This window comes from Mobula birostris, chromosome 15 (genome assembly GCF_030028105.1).
Source record: "Mobula birostris isolate sMobBir1 chromosome 15, sMobBir1.hap1, whole genome shotgun sequence".
Lineage (NCBI taxonomy): Eukaryota > Metazoa > Chordata > Chondrichthyes > Myliobatiformes > Myliobatidae > Mobula > Mobula birostris.
This window is the reverse complement of record NC_092384.1, coordinates 6,650,098-6,669,544: the sequence shown is the minus strand read 5'-3', so window position 1 is coordinate 6,669,544 and position 19,447 is coordinate 6,650,098. Positions and strand designations below refer to the sequence as shown.

At 51.1% G+C, this 19,447-nt stretch overlaps 1 protein-coding gene across 1 annotated transcript in view; it reads left to right on the top strand.

The window, feature by feature from the left end:
* Window positions 1–3,521: 3,521 nt before the first annotated feature.
* The window catches only part of LOC140210370 (lysosomal protective protein-like), a 95,720-nt gene continuing 79,794 nt past the window's right edge, over window positions 3,522–19,447 (top strand). Inside the window, exon 1 of the mRNA XM_072279266.1 lies at window positions 3,522–3,736. Within this exon, the coding sequence (XP_072135367.1) occupies window positions 3,582–3,736 (155 nt within the window). The 5' untranslated portion in view covers window positions 3,522–3,581. The remainder of the gene's footprint in view (window positions 3,737–19,447) is intronic.

The following is a 19,447-nucleotide window of genomic DNA, read 5'->3' as shown; positions in this document are numbered from 1 at the left end:
TGCCAGCTTCTCACTGCATCTCCCCACCCCACCCTCGTACCTTCCCCCTCACCTCTCACCTGCCAGCTTCTCACTGCGTCTCCCCTCCCCACCCTCGTACCTTCCCCCTCACCCCTCACCTGCCAGCTTTTACCCCTTCTCCCCCCCCCACCGTTTTTATCTGGCTTTTGCCCCCTTCCTTTCCAGCCCTGATGTAGGGCCTCGGCCAGAAATACCCACTGTCCATTTCCCTCCATAGACTCTGCCCGACCTGCTGAGTTCCTCCAGCACGGTGTGTGTGTTACTCTGGATTTCCAGCACCCGCAGAATCTCTGGTATTTCGAGTTGTACTTTGTTCTGCCGCAGTGCTCTGTGTAATGATCTGATCTCTATGCACAATGGGCAAGAACGCTTTGCACGGTGTTTTGATACATGTGATAACAAGAAACCAATTCCAATAGCAAAGCCAGGTTTTCCATTGTACCTACACATCAGCAAACTTGTGCTCATGCCACGCAACTCGATTGGAGCTCTTGCCTCTCCAGTCCGCAACGTCCCACCAGCCACAAGCCTACAACCAAAGACAGGGCTGGTCCGATCCTTCTCACCACATGTTACAGTACGCACTCCCGGGGGTTCCCTCCCCGACTACGTCTCTGACCCCTCTCACTCAGCACCTGCCCCACCCCATTCGCCATGCCGAGGCTGTGACAGGGGGCGCCAGCCAGACCCCACACTCTCGTCCTGCCTCCGCGGCGATTTCTCTGTTTAAAACATCTTCGGCAGGCGATCGCGCTGATTTTGATGCTTGCTGGTTTGCCACCAATTTCACAAATATCTTTTGATGTGGATCCAAAAGCAAATTCAATCCATTTCGAGGCAAAAGTATTTTGCTTCTCTGAGAAGATGGCTTTCCGCCCACCACGTGTTATAGGGAGATCTGGGGTGGTGTAAGGTGAATGCAAATCCCTCTTGTCCTTCACGTTGGGTCTGACTGGAATTAGAGGTCATTGCTGTAGGGTGAAAGGTCAAATTTTAAGGAGCATTAAACGGAAGTTCAGGCGTGGTTATTGGTTGTACCGGCAGAATCATTAGGGACATCAGGAACCCGTTGGACAGGCATTCGGGGGAGTGATGGAAAAGCGGAGGACGATGCTGGAGGGAAGCGTTAGATAGATTTTGGAGTCGGTTAAACGATCGGCACAACATCGTGCCCCTGTGCTGTGTTAGCGCTCTTCCCTTTTTCGCTTTCCGGCTGCGTTCAGCTCCACATTGCAGAAAGGAGCCGCGCTACTCGGGTGGGCAAGGGTCCTCCCTACCGGATAGTTTGTCCGTGTCTCAGCTCCTGCCACTACCTCGAAACTCCCCTCCCACCCTCACACCCCTCTCTCTGTCTCTCCCACCCCTCTCTCTGTCTCTCCCACCCCTCTCTCTGTCTCCCTCACCTTTCCATCCCCACACCCCTCTCTCTGTCTCTGACACCCTCACACCCCTCTCTCTGTCTCTCCCACCCCTCTCTCTGTCTCTCCCACCCCTCTCTCTGTCTCCCTCACCTTTCCATCCCCACACCCCTCTCTCTGTCTCTGACACCCTCACACCCCTCTCTCTGTCTCTCCCACCCCTCTCTCTGTCTCTCCCACCCCTCTCTCTGTCTCCCTCACCTTTCCATCCCCACACCCCTCTCTCTGTCTCTGACACCCTCACACCCCTCTCTCTGTCTCTGACACCCTCCCACCCCTCTCTCGGTCTCTGACACCCTCACACCCCTCTCTCTGTCTCTCCCACCCTCCCATCCCTCTCTCTGTCTCTGACACCCTCACACCCCTCTCTCTGTCTCTCCCACCCCACTCTCTGTCTCTGACACCCTCCCACCCCACTCTCTGTCTCTGACACCCTCACACCCCTCTCTCTGTCTCTCCCACCCTCACACTCCTCTCTCTGTCTCACCCACCCTCTCTCTCTGTCTCTCCCACCCCTCTCTCTGTCTCTCCCACCCCTCTCTCTGTCTCTGACACCCTCACACCCCTCTCTCTGTCTCTCCCACCCTCACACCCCTCTCTCTGTCTCTCCCACCCCTCTCTGTCTCTCCCACCCCTCTCTCTGTCTCCCTCACCCTTCCACCCCCACACCCCTCTCTCTGTCTCTGACACCCTCACACCCCTCTCTCTGTCTCTCCCACCCCACTCTCTGTCTCTGACACCCTCACACCCCTCTCTCGGTCTCTGACACCCTCACACCCCTCTCTCTGTCTCTCCCACCCTCCCATCCCTCTCTCTGTCTCTGACACCCTCACACTCCTCTCTCTGTCTCTCCCACCCTCACACTCCTCTCTCTGTCTCACCCACCCTCTCTCTCTGTCTCTCCCACCCCTCTCTCTGTCTCTCCCACCCCTCTCTCTGTCTCTGACACCCTCACACCCCTCTCTCTGTCTCTCCCACCCTCACACCCCTCTCTCTGTCTCTCCCACCCCTCTCTGTCTCTCCCACCCCTCTCTCTGTCTCCCTCACCCTTCCACCCCCACACCCCTCTCTCTGTCTCTGACACCCTCACACCCCTCTCTGTCTCTCCCACCCTTCCACCCCTCTCTCTGTCTCTCCCACCCTCCCACCCCTCTCTCTGTCTCTGACACCCTCACACCCCTCTCTCTGTCTCTCCCACCCTCACACCCCTCTCTCTGTCTCACCCACCCCCTCTCTCTGTGTCTCACACCCTCCCACCCCTCTCTCTGTCTCTCCCACCCCTCTCTCTGTCTCTGACACCCTCACACCCCTCTCTCTGTCTCTCCCACCCTCCCATCCCTCTCTCTGTCTCTGACACCCTCACACCCCTCTCTCTGTCTCTCCCACCCTCACACTCCTCTCTCTGTCTCACCCACCCTCTCTCTCTGTCTCTCCCACCCCTCTCTCTGTCTCTCCCACCCCTCTCTCTGTCTCTGACACCCTCACACCCCTCTCTCTGTCTCTCCCACCCTCACACCCCTCTCTCTGTCTCTCCCACCCCTCTCTGTCTCTCCCACCCCTCTCTCTGTCTCCCTCACCCTTCCACCCCCACACCCCTCTCTCTGTCTCTGACACCCTCACACCCCTCTCTGTCTCTCCCACCCTTCCACCCCTCTCTCTGTCTCTCCCACCCTCACACCCCTCTCTCTGTCTCACCCACCCCCTCTCTCTGTGTCTCACACCCTCCCACCCCTCTCTCTGTCTCTCCCACCCCTCTCTCTGTCTCTGACACCCTCACACCCCTCTCTTTGTCTCTCCCACCCTCACACCCCTCTCTCTGTCTCTCCCACCCTCACACCCCTCTCTCTGTCTCTCCCACCCCTCTCTCTCTGTCTCTGACACCCTCACACCCCTCTCTCTGTCTCTCCCACCCTCACACCCCTCTCTCTGTCTCTGACACCCTCACACCCCTCTCTCTGTCTCTCCCACCCTCACACCCCTCTCTCTGTCACACACCAACGCACACAAGATCTTTGGCACATTTCCAGGCGGTCACTTCCGAGAAAAGTCTGGGTGGTTGGCGATCATGTGACCGTTCGAGTTCTGCCCTCCTTGTTCCGGGACAGTCGCTGCTCCCGCTCGCTCTCTGTACGCTCCGTCACGATGCTGTGGTGCTTGTTGCTGCTGTGTGCAAGCGGCGCCCTGGGACAGCCTTCCCAAGATGAAATCCTCTCCTTGCCGGGGCTGAGCACCAAGATCAACTTCAGGCAGTGGTCGGGCTACCTGGATGCGAGCGCCGGAACACATCTGCATTACTGGTGAGTGAAGGGCGGCTGAGGGGCGAGGTCCCCGGTCCCCGGACTCTCCGGTCTGGGTAAGCCGCTGGAGGAGAACGGTGACTGGGCACTGTGTTAGATGGAACACAGGACAGGAACCACTCCTTCCAACCGCCTGGTCTGCTCCAAACTAACCACTTCTTCCTGAATTGATATCCTCCGTTCCCTGCGTGTTCATGTGTCAACTCTTTTGTACGCCGCTATTTCTCGTGTCTCCACCGCCTCCGCTGACTGTCCGTTTTGGGCTCCCGTGGAAAATAAACTTGCCGTGGACGATAACGACTATCTTACACTATGCCTCCCAAAATTGTATAAACCTCTATCATGTTTCCCTTCTGCATTCCTCGCTCCAGAGAAAAGAGCTCAAGTTTGTTCAGCTCTCCTTGTCGCCCGTACCCTGTAATCCGTGTAACCCTCTCCGGGGTCTCCGCACCCTTCTTGTAATGGAGGTGACCAGACGGTCTAAACCGTGGAGCTGGGTGAAAGGTAGTGGGGAGACGAAAGGAAACCCTTCCCAATTAATTCCATCTGGAATGTGCTGGAGAGGGTTTCCCACACAGCGGAATATCCCAGTGGCATCAGCCAGGAAGGCTGGGCGAGGTTACTGGTGGCCAGAGCTTCTGGTGGGACCCATACCTGGCTGGATAGGTGCTGAGAAGACACTGGCCTCCAGACTGCTGGTAACCCAGGTAAACCTACTCCCTCCCTCCCCCAGGCATCTGGAAATTAAATAGCTCCCATTCCTTGGTTTGGCAAATTGTTCTATTTTTAGAACATAGAACATTATAGCACAGTACAGGCCATTCTGCCCACAATGTTGTGCTGACCTGATAACATACTCTTGGATCAATCCAGCCCTTCCCTCAAACAGAGCTTGCCATTTTTCTTTCATCCATGACCCTCATGAATCTGTCTCTAAAACCAGCCCTGGCAGAGTGCCTCACACATCCACGACTCTCTGTGTGAAGTACATCACTGACCACACATCCCCATACTTTCTTCCAATCACCTTAAAATTATGCTGCCTTGCCATAGCAGTTTCTGACTTGAAAAAAGGCCTCTAGCTATCCGCTATGCCTTGTATCACCCTGTCTAGTCATCCCTCATCCTCCTCCAGAGAAAACCTTTATCTCACTCACATATTCTCAGGAGACAGAAGATCATCTGGGTCTGTGAAGGACCTTTTTTTCAAACAATGATCACATGAAAGGTTACCTAACCACTTACTGGAGTTCACAGTGCAACAGGTTAGTGGTGCTAACTCGGGTGGGTGTCAAGGCGGAAGAGTGAGGGGAGGTGGAACGTTCACGCCATGTTGAATTGCTCCCTGTTGGCACAGAGAAGCACTGCAGACTCTGACTGACAGTTCTGGCAGACCGTCAGTCTGTGGAAAGTGCAGCTTGTTAGCAAAGTCACCAAGGCCCTGGGCTCTGCAGAAAGTGTGAGAAAAAGGAAGTGACAGTGAACTTTATATAAACCCTGGGCTGACAATGGCTTTAGCATGTGCGAGTTCTGGAGGGGATGTGGAAGAGGTTCCAAAATGATTCTGGGGATAAAGATACGAGAAATTCTGCAGAAGCTGGAAATCCAGAGCAAAACACACAAAATGCTGGAGGAACTCAGTGGGTCAGGCAGCCTCTTTGGTGGGGAATGATGTTTTGAGCCGAGACCCGATGAAATCAAAGTGTCAATTTTTTATCTCCCTCTGTAGAGGCTGCCTGTCCTGAGTACCTCCAGTATTTTGTGTGCATTGCTGGGGATAAGGAGTTGTCATTTAGTGGATGGACTGCAGATTCTGGGATTGCCCTACTTAGGACAGAGGAGATTGTGAGAAGATCTGATAAGAGAGGTCTCTGGTGGGTCTAGACAGAGGAGGTAGGAACCATTTTCAATGGCAAAGGGGCCTCAACACAGAATGAAGGTGATTGTAGTGAGACTATTTCTTGTATAGAAAGAGGCTGGAGACTGGGGTCTGGAATCACAGCTGGACCAGTATTCAACAGTAGCATTTGTGAGGGGGCTGGTGCCAACCCTGGACGTTCCCACCACCCACACACGACCCCTGGATGTTCCCACTGCCCATGCACGACTCTAGGGAAGGCATCCTCATGCTTGGGCATAAACTGGCTGAACATTTCAAAATAACACCTTGGGGATACTGGCAGGGTCGAGCACCCAAGTTTCACTTGCTGTGTCCATTTGGAGATCTTGGCTGCCAGCCATTCTTAACTCCCCTCCCCGTTCCCACACAGACACATCTGTCCCCAGCCTTCTCTGCTGCCAGGGTGAGACTAAACCCACACTAGAAGAACAGTGCCTCATATTCCACCTGGGTAGCCTGCGACCCGATCTTCTCCACTTGCTGGTAACTCACTCCTCTGTCCCTTTTCTCTCTTGTTCTGATCTACCCAGTTCCTCCTACACCCTCCCCAGCCACCAGCATCCCGTCTTTCCCCTCCTCCACCGTCCCCATCTTCCCATCACACAAGCACTCCTCCCACTGGCTCCCCTCCCTCCCTCTCTCCCTCTCTCCCTCCCATGCCCCACCTTCCCCACCTATCAGCTTCCATCACCTTCAGCCCCTTGTTACCACCATCTATCACCTCCCAGTCTCTGTTACTGTCCTGTTTCACCTTCTGCACCTGCCTATCACCCCCCTCATCACCTGGAACCTCCTGCCTATCCCCTGGAACCACCTGCCTATCACCCCCCCCATCCCCTGGAACCACCTGCCTATTTCCCCCCCCCCATCACCTGGAACCACCTGCCTATCACCTCCTCATCCCCATCCCCTGGAACCACCTGCCTATCACCCCTTCATCACCTGGAACCACCTGCCTATCCCCCCCCTCATCACCTGGAACCACCTGCCTATCACCCCCTCATCACCTGGAACCACCTGCCTATTCCCACCCCCCAATCACCTGGAACCACCTGCCTATCCCCCCCCTCATCACCTGGAACCACCTGCCTATCCCCCCCTCATCACCTGGAAACACCTGCTTATCACCCCCCCCCCTCATCACCTGGAACCACCTGCCTATCACCCCTTCATCACCTGGAACCACCTGCCTATCACCCCCTCATCACCTGGAACCACCTGCCTATCACCCCCCCCATCACCTGGAACCACCTGCCTATCACCCCTTCATCACCTGGAACCATCTGCCTATCCCCCCCCTCATCCCCTGGAACCACCTGCCTATCCCCCCCACCCCCCAATCACCTGGAACCACTGCCTATCACCCCCTCATCCCCTGGAACCACCTGCCTATCCCCCCACCCCCCAATCACCTGGAACCACCTGCCTATCACCCCCTCATCCCCTGGAACCACCTGCCTATCCCCCCCAATCACCTGGAACCACCTGCCTATCCCCCCCCTCATCACCTGGAACCACCTGCCTATCACCCCCTCATCACCTGGAACCACCTGCCTATCACCCCCTCATCACCTGGAAACACCTGCCTATCACCCCTTCATCACCTGGAACCACCTGCCTATCCCCCCTCATCCCCTGGAACCACCTGCCTATTCCCTCCACCCAATCACCTGGAACCACCTGCCTATCCCCCCCCCCCCCAATCACCTGGAACCACCTGCCTATCACCCCCTCATCACCTGGAACCACCTGCCTATTCCCACCCCCCAATCACCTGGAACCACCTGCCTATCCCCCCCCCCCATCACCTGGTACCACCTGCCTATCACCCCTTCATCACCTGGAACCACCTGCCTATCACCCCTTCATCACCTGGAACCACCTGCCTATCCCCCCCTCCATCACCTGGAACCACCTGCCTATCACCCCCTCATCACCTGGAACCACCTGCCTATTCCCCCCACCTAATCACCTGGAACCACCTGCCTATCCCCCCCCATCACCTGGAACCACCTGCCTATCACCCCCTCATCACCTGGAACAACCTGCCTATTCCCACCCCCCAATCACCTGGAACCACCTGCCTATCACCCCCTCATCGCCTGGAACAACCTGCCTATTCCCACCCCCCAATCACCTGGAACCACCTGCCTATCCCCCCCCCCCATCACCTGGTACCATCTTCCTATCACCCCTTCATCACCTGGAACCACCTGCCTATCACCCCCTCATCACCTGGAACCACCTGCCTATTCCCACCCCTCAATCACCTGGAACCACCTGCCTATCCACCCCCCCCATCACCTGGTACCACCTGCCTATCACCCCTTCATCACCTGGAACCACCTGCCTATTCCCACCCCCCAATCACCTGGAACCACCTGCCTATCCCCCCCCCCCATCACCTGGTACCACCTGTCTATCACCCCTTCATCCCCTGGAACCACCTACCTATCACCCCTTCATCACCTGCAACCACCTGTCTATTCCCCCCACCCCATCACCTGGAACCACCTGCCTATCACCCCCTCATCACCTGGAACCACCTGCCTATCACCCCCTCATCACCTGGAACCACCTGCCTATTCCCACCCCCCAATCACCTGGAACCACCTGCCTATCCACCCCCCCCCCATCACCTGGTACCACCTGCCTATTCCCACCCCCCAATCACCTGGAACCACCTGCCTGTCACCCCCTCATCACCTGGAACCACCTGCCTATTCCCACCCCCCAATCACCTGGAACCACCTGCCTATCCCGCCCCCCCCCCCCCCCATCACCTGGAACCACCTATTCCATCTCCTGCCAGGACTTGTTCCACCTCCCCCCATCTCTTTCTTTCAGTCCAAGGAAGGGTCTAAACCCAAAGCATCGATCATCCATTTCCTCGACAGAATTGACTTTATTGTAAGCAGTGAGCCATCAACTATGTGACTCAGAGAATGGTGTGTTACCCCTTTCACTCAGCTCTTTGCAGTCGGTTGTGGTCGCCCCACTACAGGAAGGGCGTGCAGACTTTGGACGGGATGCAGAAGAGGTTCACCAGGAAGCTGGCTGGATTAGAGGGCACATGCTATCAAGTGAGGTTGGACACACTTGGATTGTGTTTTCTTTGTGGAGTGACAGAGGCTGGGTGCAGACCTGATGGAGGTTTATAAAATTGAGAGGTATAGATAGAGTAGGCAGGTGGTACCTCTCTCCCGGGGTCAACATTTCTAATACTACAGAGCTGGCATTCACGGTGAGAGGGGCTGAGTTCGAAGGAGGTGTGTGGGGCAGAGTGTGGTGGGTGCTGGAATGCAGTGATGGTGGAGGCAGGTAGGGTACAAGTGTTCAAGAGCCTTTTCGACAGGCGCAGGGACGTGCAGAGAATGGAGGAATACGGACATTGTGCAGACAGATCAGAGCCAGGCTGATTATCACCTGACGTACACTACATCACGCTTTGTAGCAACACATAAAATATCACTATAAATGACAAACAACACACATCAAAGTTGCTGGTGAACACAGCAGGCCAGGCAGCATCGCTAGGAAGAGTTACAGTCAACGTTTCGGGCCGAGACCCTTCGTCAGGATTAACTGAAAGAAGAGCTAGTAAGAGATTTGAAAGTGGGAGGGGGAGGGGGAGATCTGAAATGATAGGAGAAGACAGGAGGAGGAGGCATGGAGCCAAGAGCTGGACAGGTGATAGGCAAAAGGGGATACGAGAGGATCATGGGACAGGAGGCCCAGGGAGAAGGAAAAGGGGGAGGGGAGACCACAGGATGGGCAAGGGGTATAGTCAGAGGGACAGAAGGAGAAAAATGAGAGAGAAAAAATACATTAATGATAATAATAAATAAGGGATGGGGTAAGAGTGGGAGGTGGGGCCTTAGCAGAAGTTAGAGAAGTCAATGTTCATGCCATCAGGTTGGAGGCTACCCAGATGGAATATAAGGTGTTGTTCCTCCAACCTGAGTGTGGCTTCATCTTTACAGTAGAGGAGGCCGTGGATAGACATGTCAGAATGGGAATGGGATGTGGAATTAAAATGTGTGGCCACTGGGAGATCCTGCTTTCTCTGGCGGACAGAGCGTAGGTGTTCAGTGAAACGGTCTGTGTCGGGAGCACCAGACGCAGTATATCACCCCAGCCGACTCACAGGTGAAGTGTCATCTCACCTGGAAGGACTGTCTGGGGCCTTGAATTCCCATTCACTAGGGTCCACTCAATATAGCAAGTGAGTCTGGTCAATCTGGTCTGAAGGATTTGCTCTTCACTTCCACATTGTGGCCATATGCTCTGGAATCACAAGTGCTCTGACAGAGGAGTCCCCAGGGAGGGCACAGGAGGGGAAGGTCTGAAGTCAGTGGTCAAGGGAGTGTGGCTGACAGCAGTTTTCAGGGGGTTCAGCTATGTGTGGCCGGGTCTGCAGACCTGAATGAGAACAAAGGACCGGCAAGTTGATGGGTCTGTGTGGAAAATCCCAAGCTGGGCAGAGGGGGATTTACAGACAGCACGTCAGAGGTGTTAGAATTACGGAGCCCAAGTTGGGAACTGCAGGGGGGTGGGGATGGAGACCGTCAGGGAATGGTACAATGGAGGAACCAGGGACAGCTCAAACATCAGGGAGAAAGGACGAGAAGAGTCAGAATTTTGGAGGTGAAAGGTTAGACAGCTGGTGAGGTTGCCAAGACTTGGTAAACACCTGAGCGAGCGCCCATGTTCAGTCTGTGATTCAGCCTGTCACTTCATCCAATGGTACACCGAGGGACAACAAAAACACCAGCTTATGGACTCAATGTTGAATTCTACAACTGGTTGCTCTGTCTATATCCGTCATTCACTGGAGACATCAGTTCACTTTGTTTCTTTTCCTCTCTGGGAGTGGAGGATGTGTTCAGCCTGACCTGCCAGGAATGTCCTCCTGTCTGTATTTCACAATTCTCACATTCTTTTGTCTTGCTCTCACTCTCAAATACTCCCATTCACTCACTGACAGAAATCATTGTTTACAGATTATCGCCAGGGTCACCCCAGTTTTACCCAGAGATACCAAACCCCGCTTCTTCCCAAAGATGATGACTGACCGCCTGGAATTTTCTGTTTTTACTTTGGATTTCCAGCATCTGTAGTTTTATTTTTTGATTTTCAGACAGGCTTGAGCGATTGGCTCTGGGATTACAAGGCAGGTAGAACAAGAGATGAGGAAGTACTTTGAAACACAATTTCAACACTGCAAACAGTATGGTCAAAGGCCAAGGGTGCAGGAAGGGAAGGTCGGATAGGAAAACTGAGGAGGAATATGAGGCTAAAGTTGGACGGGATGATCACTGACTTATCTCACAGGTTGAGGGAGGTGGTCATGGCAAAGCAAGCGAAAGGGACCCACTGAGGTTCGGAGTCACTGTGCTTTGGGGCACCTGCCAGTTTGGTTTCAATAAGAATCGAAGGGCATGCTTCTCTCCAACAGTGATTAATATGATTGATAATATTGGAATACCCAAGGCAAAAGTCCCAGCTGACTGTTGAACAACAAATGCTGCACACAGAGACATCACACCTCTGACAGACAACAGAGGCTGGAATTGTGGAACTTTGCCAGCAGCACAAGGACCGACTGTTTAACAAACTAACCTGGCGTACTTCTGGAACCCAATCTCTTTGGGAATGGACAGAGGTAGGATGACGAGAATGGAGATGACCGAGATGGTGAATTTGCGGTTACTGTACCAGTGACCTTCCCCTTCATGTGTGTGCAGCAGCGCCTCGAGGACTGTAAAGCAAAACCAACCACTCAAATCACTCCCCACAAACTACCTTCCTTAAAACATTTGTTTACATTCATCTACCCAGGGCTAGAGACCGGGGGACAAACAACTCCCAGAGAAAGATGATTACATCTCTTTAGGCTGGTCTACTGATCGCAGTATGCTCACGTTTGATTAAATACTTCAGTTAAACACCATGAAGTGCATTACATCTTGAGGACTAATATACCAGCTTGATCAGTCCAGATTTCATCACCATGTTCATAACGAAAGGTAGAATACAGGGTTAATGGAAGGATCCTTGGCAGTATCGAGGAACAAAGTAATGTTGCAGCTCTATAAAACCCTGGTTAGCTCAAATCTTTAGGAGTATCGTGTTCAGTTCTGGTCCACTCGTTGGAGAAAGGTGTGAAGTTTTAGACAGGGTGCAGAGGGGATTTACCAGGATGCTGTCTGGATTAGAGAGCATCTCTCATGAGGGCAGGTTGAGCAAGCTTGGCCTTTTCTCTTTGGATCAAGGGAGGAAGAGAGGCGACTTGATAAGAGGTGTACAGGATGACAAGAGTGGACAGCCAGAGGGGGTTCCCAGGGCTAAAAGATTAACACAAGTGGGGGTAATTTTAAAATGACTGGAGAAAAGTATAGCAGGGATGTCAGAGGCAGGCTGTTTATTATTTATTTATTCGCACAGAGAGTGGTGGGTGTGGGGAACACCCTGCTGGGGGTGGTGGTAGAGGCAGATATATTCGGGCCATGTAAGGAACTCTGAGGTAGGCACATGGGTGATAGGAAAATGGAGGGCTATGTGGGAGGGAAGGGTAAGATTATCTTGGTGTAGGGCTTTTTCTCTGCTGTAGTGTTTGATCTTCTATAGTTCTCATTTGTGGGGTGTCTGTGAGCACGTGGTCAAGTGGTTAAGGCATTCCCCTCCAGTGCCCTCCCTGGGGACTCCTCTGTCAGAGCAGTTGTGATTCCAGAGCATATGGCCACAATGTGGAAGTGAAGAAGAAATCCTTCAGACCAGATTGACCAGGCTTACTTGCTATATTGAGTGGACCCTAGTGAATGGGAATTCAAGGCCCCAGACAGTCCTTCCAGGTGAGGCGACACTTCACCTGTGAGTCGGCTGGGGTGATATACTGCGTCTGGTGCTCCCGACGCAGACCGTTTCAATGAACACCTACGCTCTGTCCGCCAGAGAAAGCAGGATCTCCCAGTGGCCACACATTTTAATTCCACATCCCATTCCCATTCTGACATGTCTATCCATGGCCTCCTCTACTGTAAAGATGAAGCCACACTCAGGTTGGAGGAACAACACCTTATATTCCGTCTGGGCAGCCTCCAACCTGATGGCATGAACATCGACTTCTCTAACTTCCGCTAATGCCCCACCTCCCCCTCGTACCCCATCCGTTATTTACACACATTCTCTTTCTCTCCTTTTTCTCCCTCTGTCCCTCTCACTATACCCCTTGCGCATCCTTTGGGTTTTCCCCCCCCATCCCTCTTTTCCTTCTCCCTGGACCTCCCGTCCCATGATCCTCTCATATCCCTTTTGCCAATCACCTGTCCAGCTCTTGGCTCCAGCCCTCCCCTGCCTGTCTTCTCCTATCATTTTGGATCTCCCCCTCCCCCTCCCCCTTTCAAATCTCTTACTAGCTCTTCCTTCAGTGAGTCCTGACGAAGGGTCTCGGCCTGAAACGTCGACTGTACCCCTTCCTAGAGATGCTGCCTGGCCTGCTGCGTTCACCAGCAACTTTGATGTGTGTTGCTTGAAATTCCAGCATCTGCAGATTTCCTCATGCTTGCGACTATAAATGACAACATGTGTTGACCTCCTGGGATTTTCACTCACAACAGTCTCTGGAGTTCACAGGGAGAGGTGTGTAAAACACGAGACAGTGGGCAGTTTGTTAATGAGAGCGGTCAGAGGAGAATGGCCAGGCTGGTTCGAGCTGATGGGATGGTGACAGGAACTCAGATAACCATGTGTTACGTCAGTGGTGTGGAGAGGAGCATCTCTGAATGCGCACGTCAAACGCTGAAGTGCGTGGGCTGCAGCAACAGAAGAGCACAAGCATGCACTCCGATTTTATATATACACGTACATGATGGTATATTTCACATGTGTATGTATATAAACATAAGAGTATAATGTCTATGAAAAGAGAGCAACAATAGCAAGATAGTGTTGAAAGGTTCATGGACCGTTCAGAAATCTGATGGTGGATTAGCTTAATACTTAATTAGATATTTAATTACTGGTTTTATTTTGCAAATGTTATTCCGCTATTTCAGAAGGGTGCGAGGCAGCAGAATGGAAACTATAGACCTGTTAGCCTGACATCAGTGGTTGGGAAGATGTTGGAATCGATTGTTAGGGATGAGATTACAGAGTACCTGGAGGCACATGACAAGATAGGCCAAAACCAGCACGGTTCCCTGAAAGGAAAATCCTGCCTGACAAACATACTGCAATTTTTTGAGGAAATTACAAGCAGGGTAGACAAGAGATTCAGTAGACGTTGTGTACTTGGATTTTCAGAAGGCCTTTGACAAGGTGCCACACGTGAGGCTGCTTAACAAGATAGGGGCCCATGGAATTACAGGGTAGTTACTAGGGTGGGTGGAGCATTGGCTGATCGGCAGAAAACAGAAAGTGGGAATAAAGGGATCCTATTCTGGCTGGCTGCCAGTTACCAGTGGAGTTCCACAGGGGTCGGTGTTGGGACCACTGCTTTTTACAATGTATGTCAATGATTTGGACTACGGTATTAATGGATTTGTGGCTGAATTTGCCGATGATACAGAGACAGGTGGAGGAGTGGGTAGTGTTGAGGAAACAGAGAGCCTGCAGAGAGACTTAGATAATTTAGAGGAATGGGCAAAGAAGTGGCAAATGAAATTCAATGTTGGAAAGTGTATGGTCATGCACTTTGGTGGAAGAAATAAATGGGCAGACTATTATTTAGATGGGAAGAGAATTCCAAATGCAGAGATGCAAAGGGACTTGGGAGTCCTTGTGCAGGATACCCTAAAGGTTAACCTCCAGGTTAAGTCAGTGGTGAAGAAGGCGACTGCAATGTTGGCATTCATTTCTAGAGGTATAGAATATAAGAGCAAGGATGTGATGTTGAGGCTCTATAAAGCACTGGTGAGACCACACTTGGAATATTGTGTGCAGTTTTAGGCTCCTTATTTTAGAAAGGATATACTGACATTGGAGAGGGTTCAGAGAAGATTCATGAGAATGGTTCCAGGAATGAAAGGGTTACTGTATGAGGAATGTCTGGCAGCTCTTGGGCTGTATTCCCTGGAGTTCAGGAGAATGAGGGGGTATTTCATAGAAACACTCTGAATGTTAAAAGGCCTGAACAGATTAGATATGGCAAAATTATTTCCCATGGTAGGGGAGTTTAGGACAAGAGGACATGATTTCGGGATTGAAGGACGTCCATTTAGAACAGAGGTGCGGAGAAATTACTTTAGTCAGAGGGTGGTAAATCTGTGGAATTTGTTGCCACAAGAGGCTTTGGAGGCCAAGTCATTGGGTGTATTGAAAGGCAGAGATAGATAGGTTCTTGATTAGCCAGGGCATCAAAGAGTATGGGGTGAAGGCAGGGGAGTGGGGATGACTGGAAGAATTGGATCAGCCCATGATTGAATGGCAGAGCAGACTCGATGGGCTGAATAGCCCACTTCTATATCTTATGGTCTTATGGTTTAAATAGTTCGGCACAACATTGTGGGAAATTCATTCATTCATTGCAGGAAACAGTTCACTATAAGATTTCACAGTGTCAGAGGAGAAAATTTGCTTTTGGTGAGTGAAATGTTCATTAGGAGGCCGAGGAAGAGTCATAGGGTCGTACAGAAACAGGCCCTTCAGCCCATTTTGTCTATGCTGGCCCATTTCCCAGCATGTGCCCCAGAGCACCCAGCATCTTGTTTAAAATGATGCAACATGAGTCTTTAATCCACCAAAGAGAACGGGCTCATCCAGAAGGCCACAGATCCTACGGTGCAGTTCTCTCCTATCCCTGACCGAGTGTCTGCCTGTCTCAGGTACTGGGGTCCCAGTCGGAGGACTTCAATACCACCAGGTTTTGCCTCTGAGGTGAGAGTGTTGCATCTGGAGATTCAGCCTGAGGTTACAGCCGTTTGGCCAGGACAGGATCTTGGTGAGGGTGGTGGGGGGTGGTGATATCACTGTACTGCTCCTCACTGATCTAAAACTTGTGTGTTTCCAGCACCTGCAGGTTCTAAGCACAACATATTTCTCCCATGGTCCACTCTCTTCTCCCATCAGGTTCCTTCTTCTTCAGCCCTTTACCTCCTTCGCCTCCCAGTTTCTCACTTAATACCCCAGCCACCTCTCCTTCATGCTGTTCCACCTATCACCTGCCAACCTGTACTCCTCCCCTCCTCCCACCAGCTTCTTCTGGCTTCTTCCCCCTTCCTTTCCTGTCCTGTAAGTGTTTCTTTGGCTCAAAGGCCCAAATGGCCTACTCCTGCACCTATTGTCTATTGTTTCGGCCCATTATTTCAATAGTTTATTCCCTCCATAGATGCTGCCTGATCTGCTGAGTTCTTCCAGCATTTTGTATGTGATAATTTGCAGAATCTCTTGTATTTACTTTTTACCATGCCAAAGCACTTTATAGTTGATTAAACATTTTTAAAGTGTAATCCTGCACAATCTGTTTTGGTGATGTTGGTTGAAGGGGGAATATTGGTGAAAACCTTGAGTGATTTCCCCTGTTTTCTGAAATAATACTGTAGGATCTTTTACATTGGCCTACGAGTGACTCTAAATTTAATATCTCATTTAGAAGACAATATAGTAGTCTCCGAGAGCTCCAGTCTAAACTTGTGCTCTTCCACCTCTGTACTGGACAGCCCACATCCTGCTGATTTATACCATTTAAAATGGAACAAAAGTGAATCCATGTTAATCCTTTTTGTTTCCGCCACCTTGCCATTCATCTGATCACTTATAGAAAAAGCCCAACGACCAGTGACATGCTCAGTGCAAATCTGCACAGTAATACTTTTCACTTCCATGTCTCAGAGCAACATGGTTGACTGACAGCATGTTGGTCACATTTCAAAGTGCCTTCCACCTGATGTAATACTTTGGAAGTGTATATTGTTGCAGTAAACACAGCAGCCATTGGTGCACCATAAGATTTCACAGTGTCAAAGGAGAAAATTTGCTTTTGGTGAGTGAAATGTTCATTAGGAGGCCGAGGAAGAGTCATAGGGTCGTACAGAAACAGGCCCTTCAGCCCATTTTGTCTATGCTGCCCCATTTCCCAGCATGTGCCCCAGAGCACCCAGCATCTTGTTTAAAATGATGCAACATGAGTCTTTAATCCACCAAAGAGAACGGGCTCATCCAGAAGGCCACAGATCCTACGGTGTAGTTCTCTCCTATCCCTGACCGAGTGTCTGCCTGTCTCAGGTACTGGGGTCCCAGTCGGAGGACTTCAATACCACCAGGTTTTGCCTCTGAGGTGAGAGTGTTGCATCTGGAGATTCAGCCTGAGGTTACAGCCGTTTGGCCAGGACAGGATCTTGGTGAGGGTGGGGGGGGGTGGGGGTGATATCACTGCACCGCTCCTCACTGATCTAAAACTTGTGTAAACTTGTTCCCTGGTCATGTGTTCTGAAAGTAAACAACTAACACTTACAGATTAAGGAAGTGATTGTTAAATTGTTTCTGATTCCAGAGATGGGCAATGATTCCCTCCTTTCTCCTTGGCTATGGGACATTTCCCAGCTGACGGCTTTTGTTCACAAGAATCCTTGTTTCAATGTCTTAGCCCAATCCCTTTGTCCCATTTTCCTCTTTGGACTCAACTGTCTGACCCATCGTTAACTGTTGGTCTCTGCTTCAGTCAGAAGACTCTTAGTAATGACCAGGCAGAACACGCTAGTGAGGCTGTGCTTATCTAATGACTTTCAGCTGGAGGGTGGGAGATCTGTGGAATTCATTACCATAAACTGCTGTGCAGGCCAAATTATTGAAGTGGAAGTTTGATTGATTCTTGATTAGCAAGGCATCGAAGAGAAGACAGGAGAATGGGGCTGAGAGGGGTAAGAAGCCATGATGAATTGGCGGAACAGACTCGATGGGCCAAATGGCCTAATTCTGCTCCTACGTCTTATGGACTGCAGCCCCTGAATAATTCACCTCCTCTTGTGTCCACGCTTTTGAGAGGGCAGCTTGAAAATGGTCCTTCACATTCGGAGAGCTTCTGTGCCGGTGGTTATGAAAGGGAAGCGGGTATTCTGCTGTGTCAGAGAAGAAATTGAAGAGGAAAGCACGTGTAGAGAGGGCAGGTTGAGCAAGGGGGTTACTGTGTGCTCTCTGGATTTTGATGGGCTGGATCAAACAGTTCAGGCTTCACCTGGTGTAGACTACCTGAGCAGAGGGGACCATGAGTCAGTCTTCACCGTCTGATGTTCGGGGTTGACCTCCCCTGTGGAAAATGTCTGCCTCTGATTGCACTCTATCAGAATGTTGTCTGTTTGAAAACATAGAACACTACACTACAGTACAGTACAGTACAGGCCCTTTGGCCTGCAATGTTGTGTCGACCTTTTAACTTACTGTAAGATCAATCTAACACTTCTATTCTACACAGTCCTCCATTTTTCTATCATCCATGTGCCTATCTAGGAGTTTCTGAAATAACCTGAATGTATCTACCTCTGCCACCACCCTGGGAGGGTGTTCCACTCACCCACAGCTCTTTGTGTGAAAAAAAACACTTGCCTCTGACAACCCCATACTTTCCTCCAATCATCTTTAAATTATGCTCCCTGGTATTAGCCATTTCCACCTTGGGGAAAAAGCCTCTGCTGTCCACTCAGCCTATATCTCTTATCATCATGCACATCTCCATCGAGTCACCTCTCATCCCCTGTCCTGTCTTAATGAGATTCTCTCCCTCTGGAGAGCATGGTCTCCTCCTAGTTCATCTACTTTCACTCATTGAATCCACCACCCAGACAATCGTTGCTTCAGGCGTCTAGCTTTTGAGAGGAGGAATGAAGAGAAGTCTCATCGAAGCCCCGTACATTTACAGTCTTTACTCCTGGACTTTTATCTCATGTGACGCAGCATTGTTTTGTCTTTCTAACCGCTTATGCTCCTGCGATTCAGCTTTCAGCTCATAAAAGGACATCCAAGCCCCTTTGAACATGAATGTTTCTCAGTCGCCATTTAGCAAACAGTCCGCTATTCCATTTTGTACAAAGTTCTCTGGAAGGGTGATGCTGGTAGGATTGTGAAGAAGCCATGTGCATGCCTTCCTTCGCTGGCTGGGCACTAAGTGCAAGATGCTGGCGAGACAACCACTGGCAGTCCTGTGTGCAGCTCCGTTCACCAGCTTTAAGAAGGATGTGATTAGGCTTGAGAGGGAGCAGAAGAGATTCACAAGGATGTTGTCAGGACTGGAGGACTCGAGCTATAGGAATAAACTGTCTTCTCTGGAGTGAGAGGCCAAGAGAGTCCTTACAAAGGTTCGTAAAATCATGAGGGGCAAAGGTAACGTGGTGGTCTTTTTCCCAGGGTACAACTAGAGGGCAGAGGTGAGAGGGTGAAACCTAAAGGAGACCTGAGGGACAGTGCTTCCACACAGAAGGTAGTGGGTAGATGGAATGAACTGCTGGGGCAGCCATCACAACGTTTGAAAGCCATTTGGATAGGTATGTGGATTGGAAGCGTTCAAATAAAGACAAGACAAATGCAGACTAGTTAGTTTGGATGGGACGGATGCCATGGATAGGAAATGTTAAGAGGGATATAGGCTATACAGGTAAAGAGGACTACCTTGGGAGGACACCTTGGTCAGCTGAAGGGTCTGTTTCTCTGCTATATAACTCTATGAATGTACTGTGTATGTGCTCACACCCTCCTGTGTTCATGCAAACTATTCTCAACCACATAGTTATCAGCTCCCTCCTGGACCTGCTTCGTGACATCAGCAGGAGTGTAAGCTCCAACAACATGCTCTGTTTAAAAAATATCCTACATGTCCATCT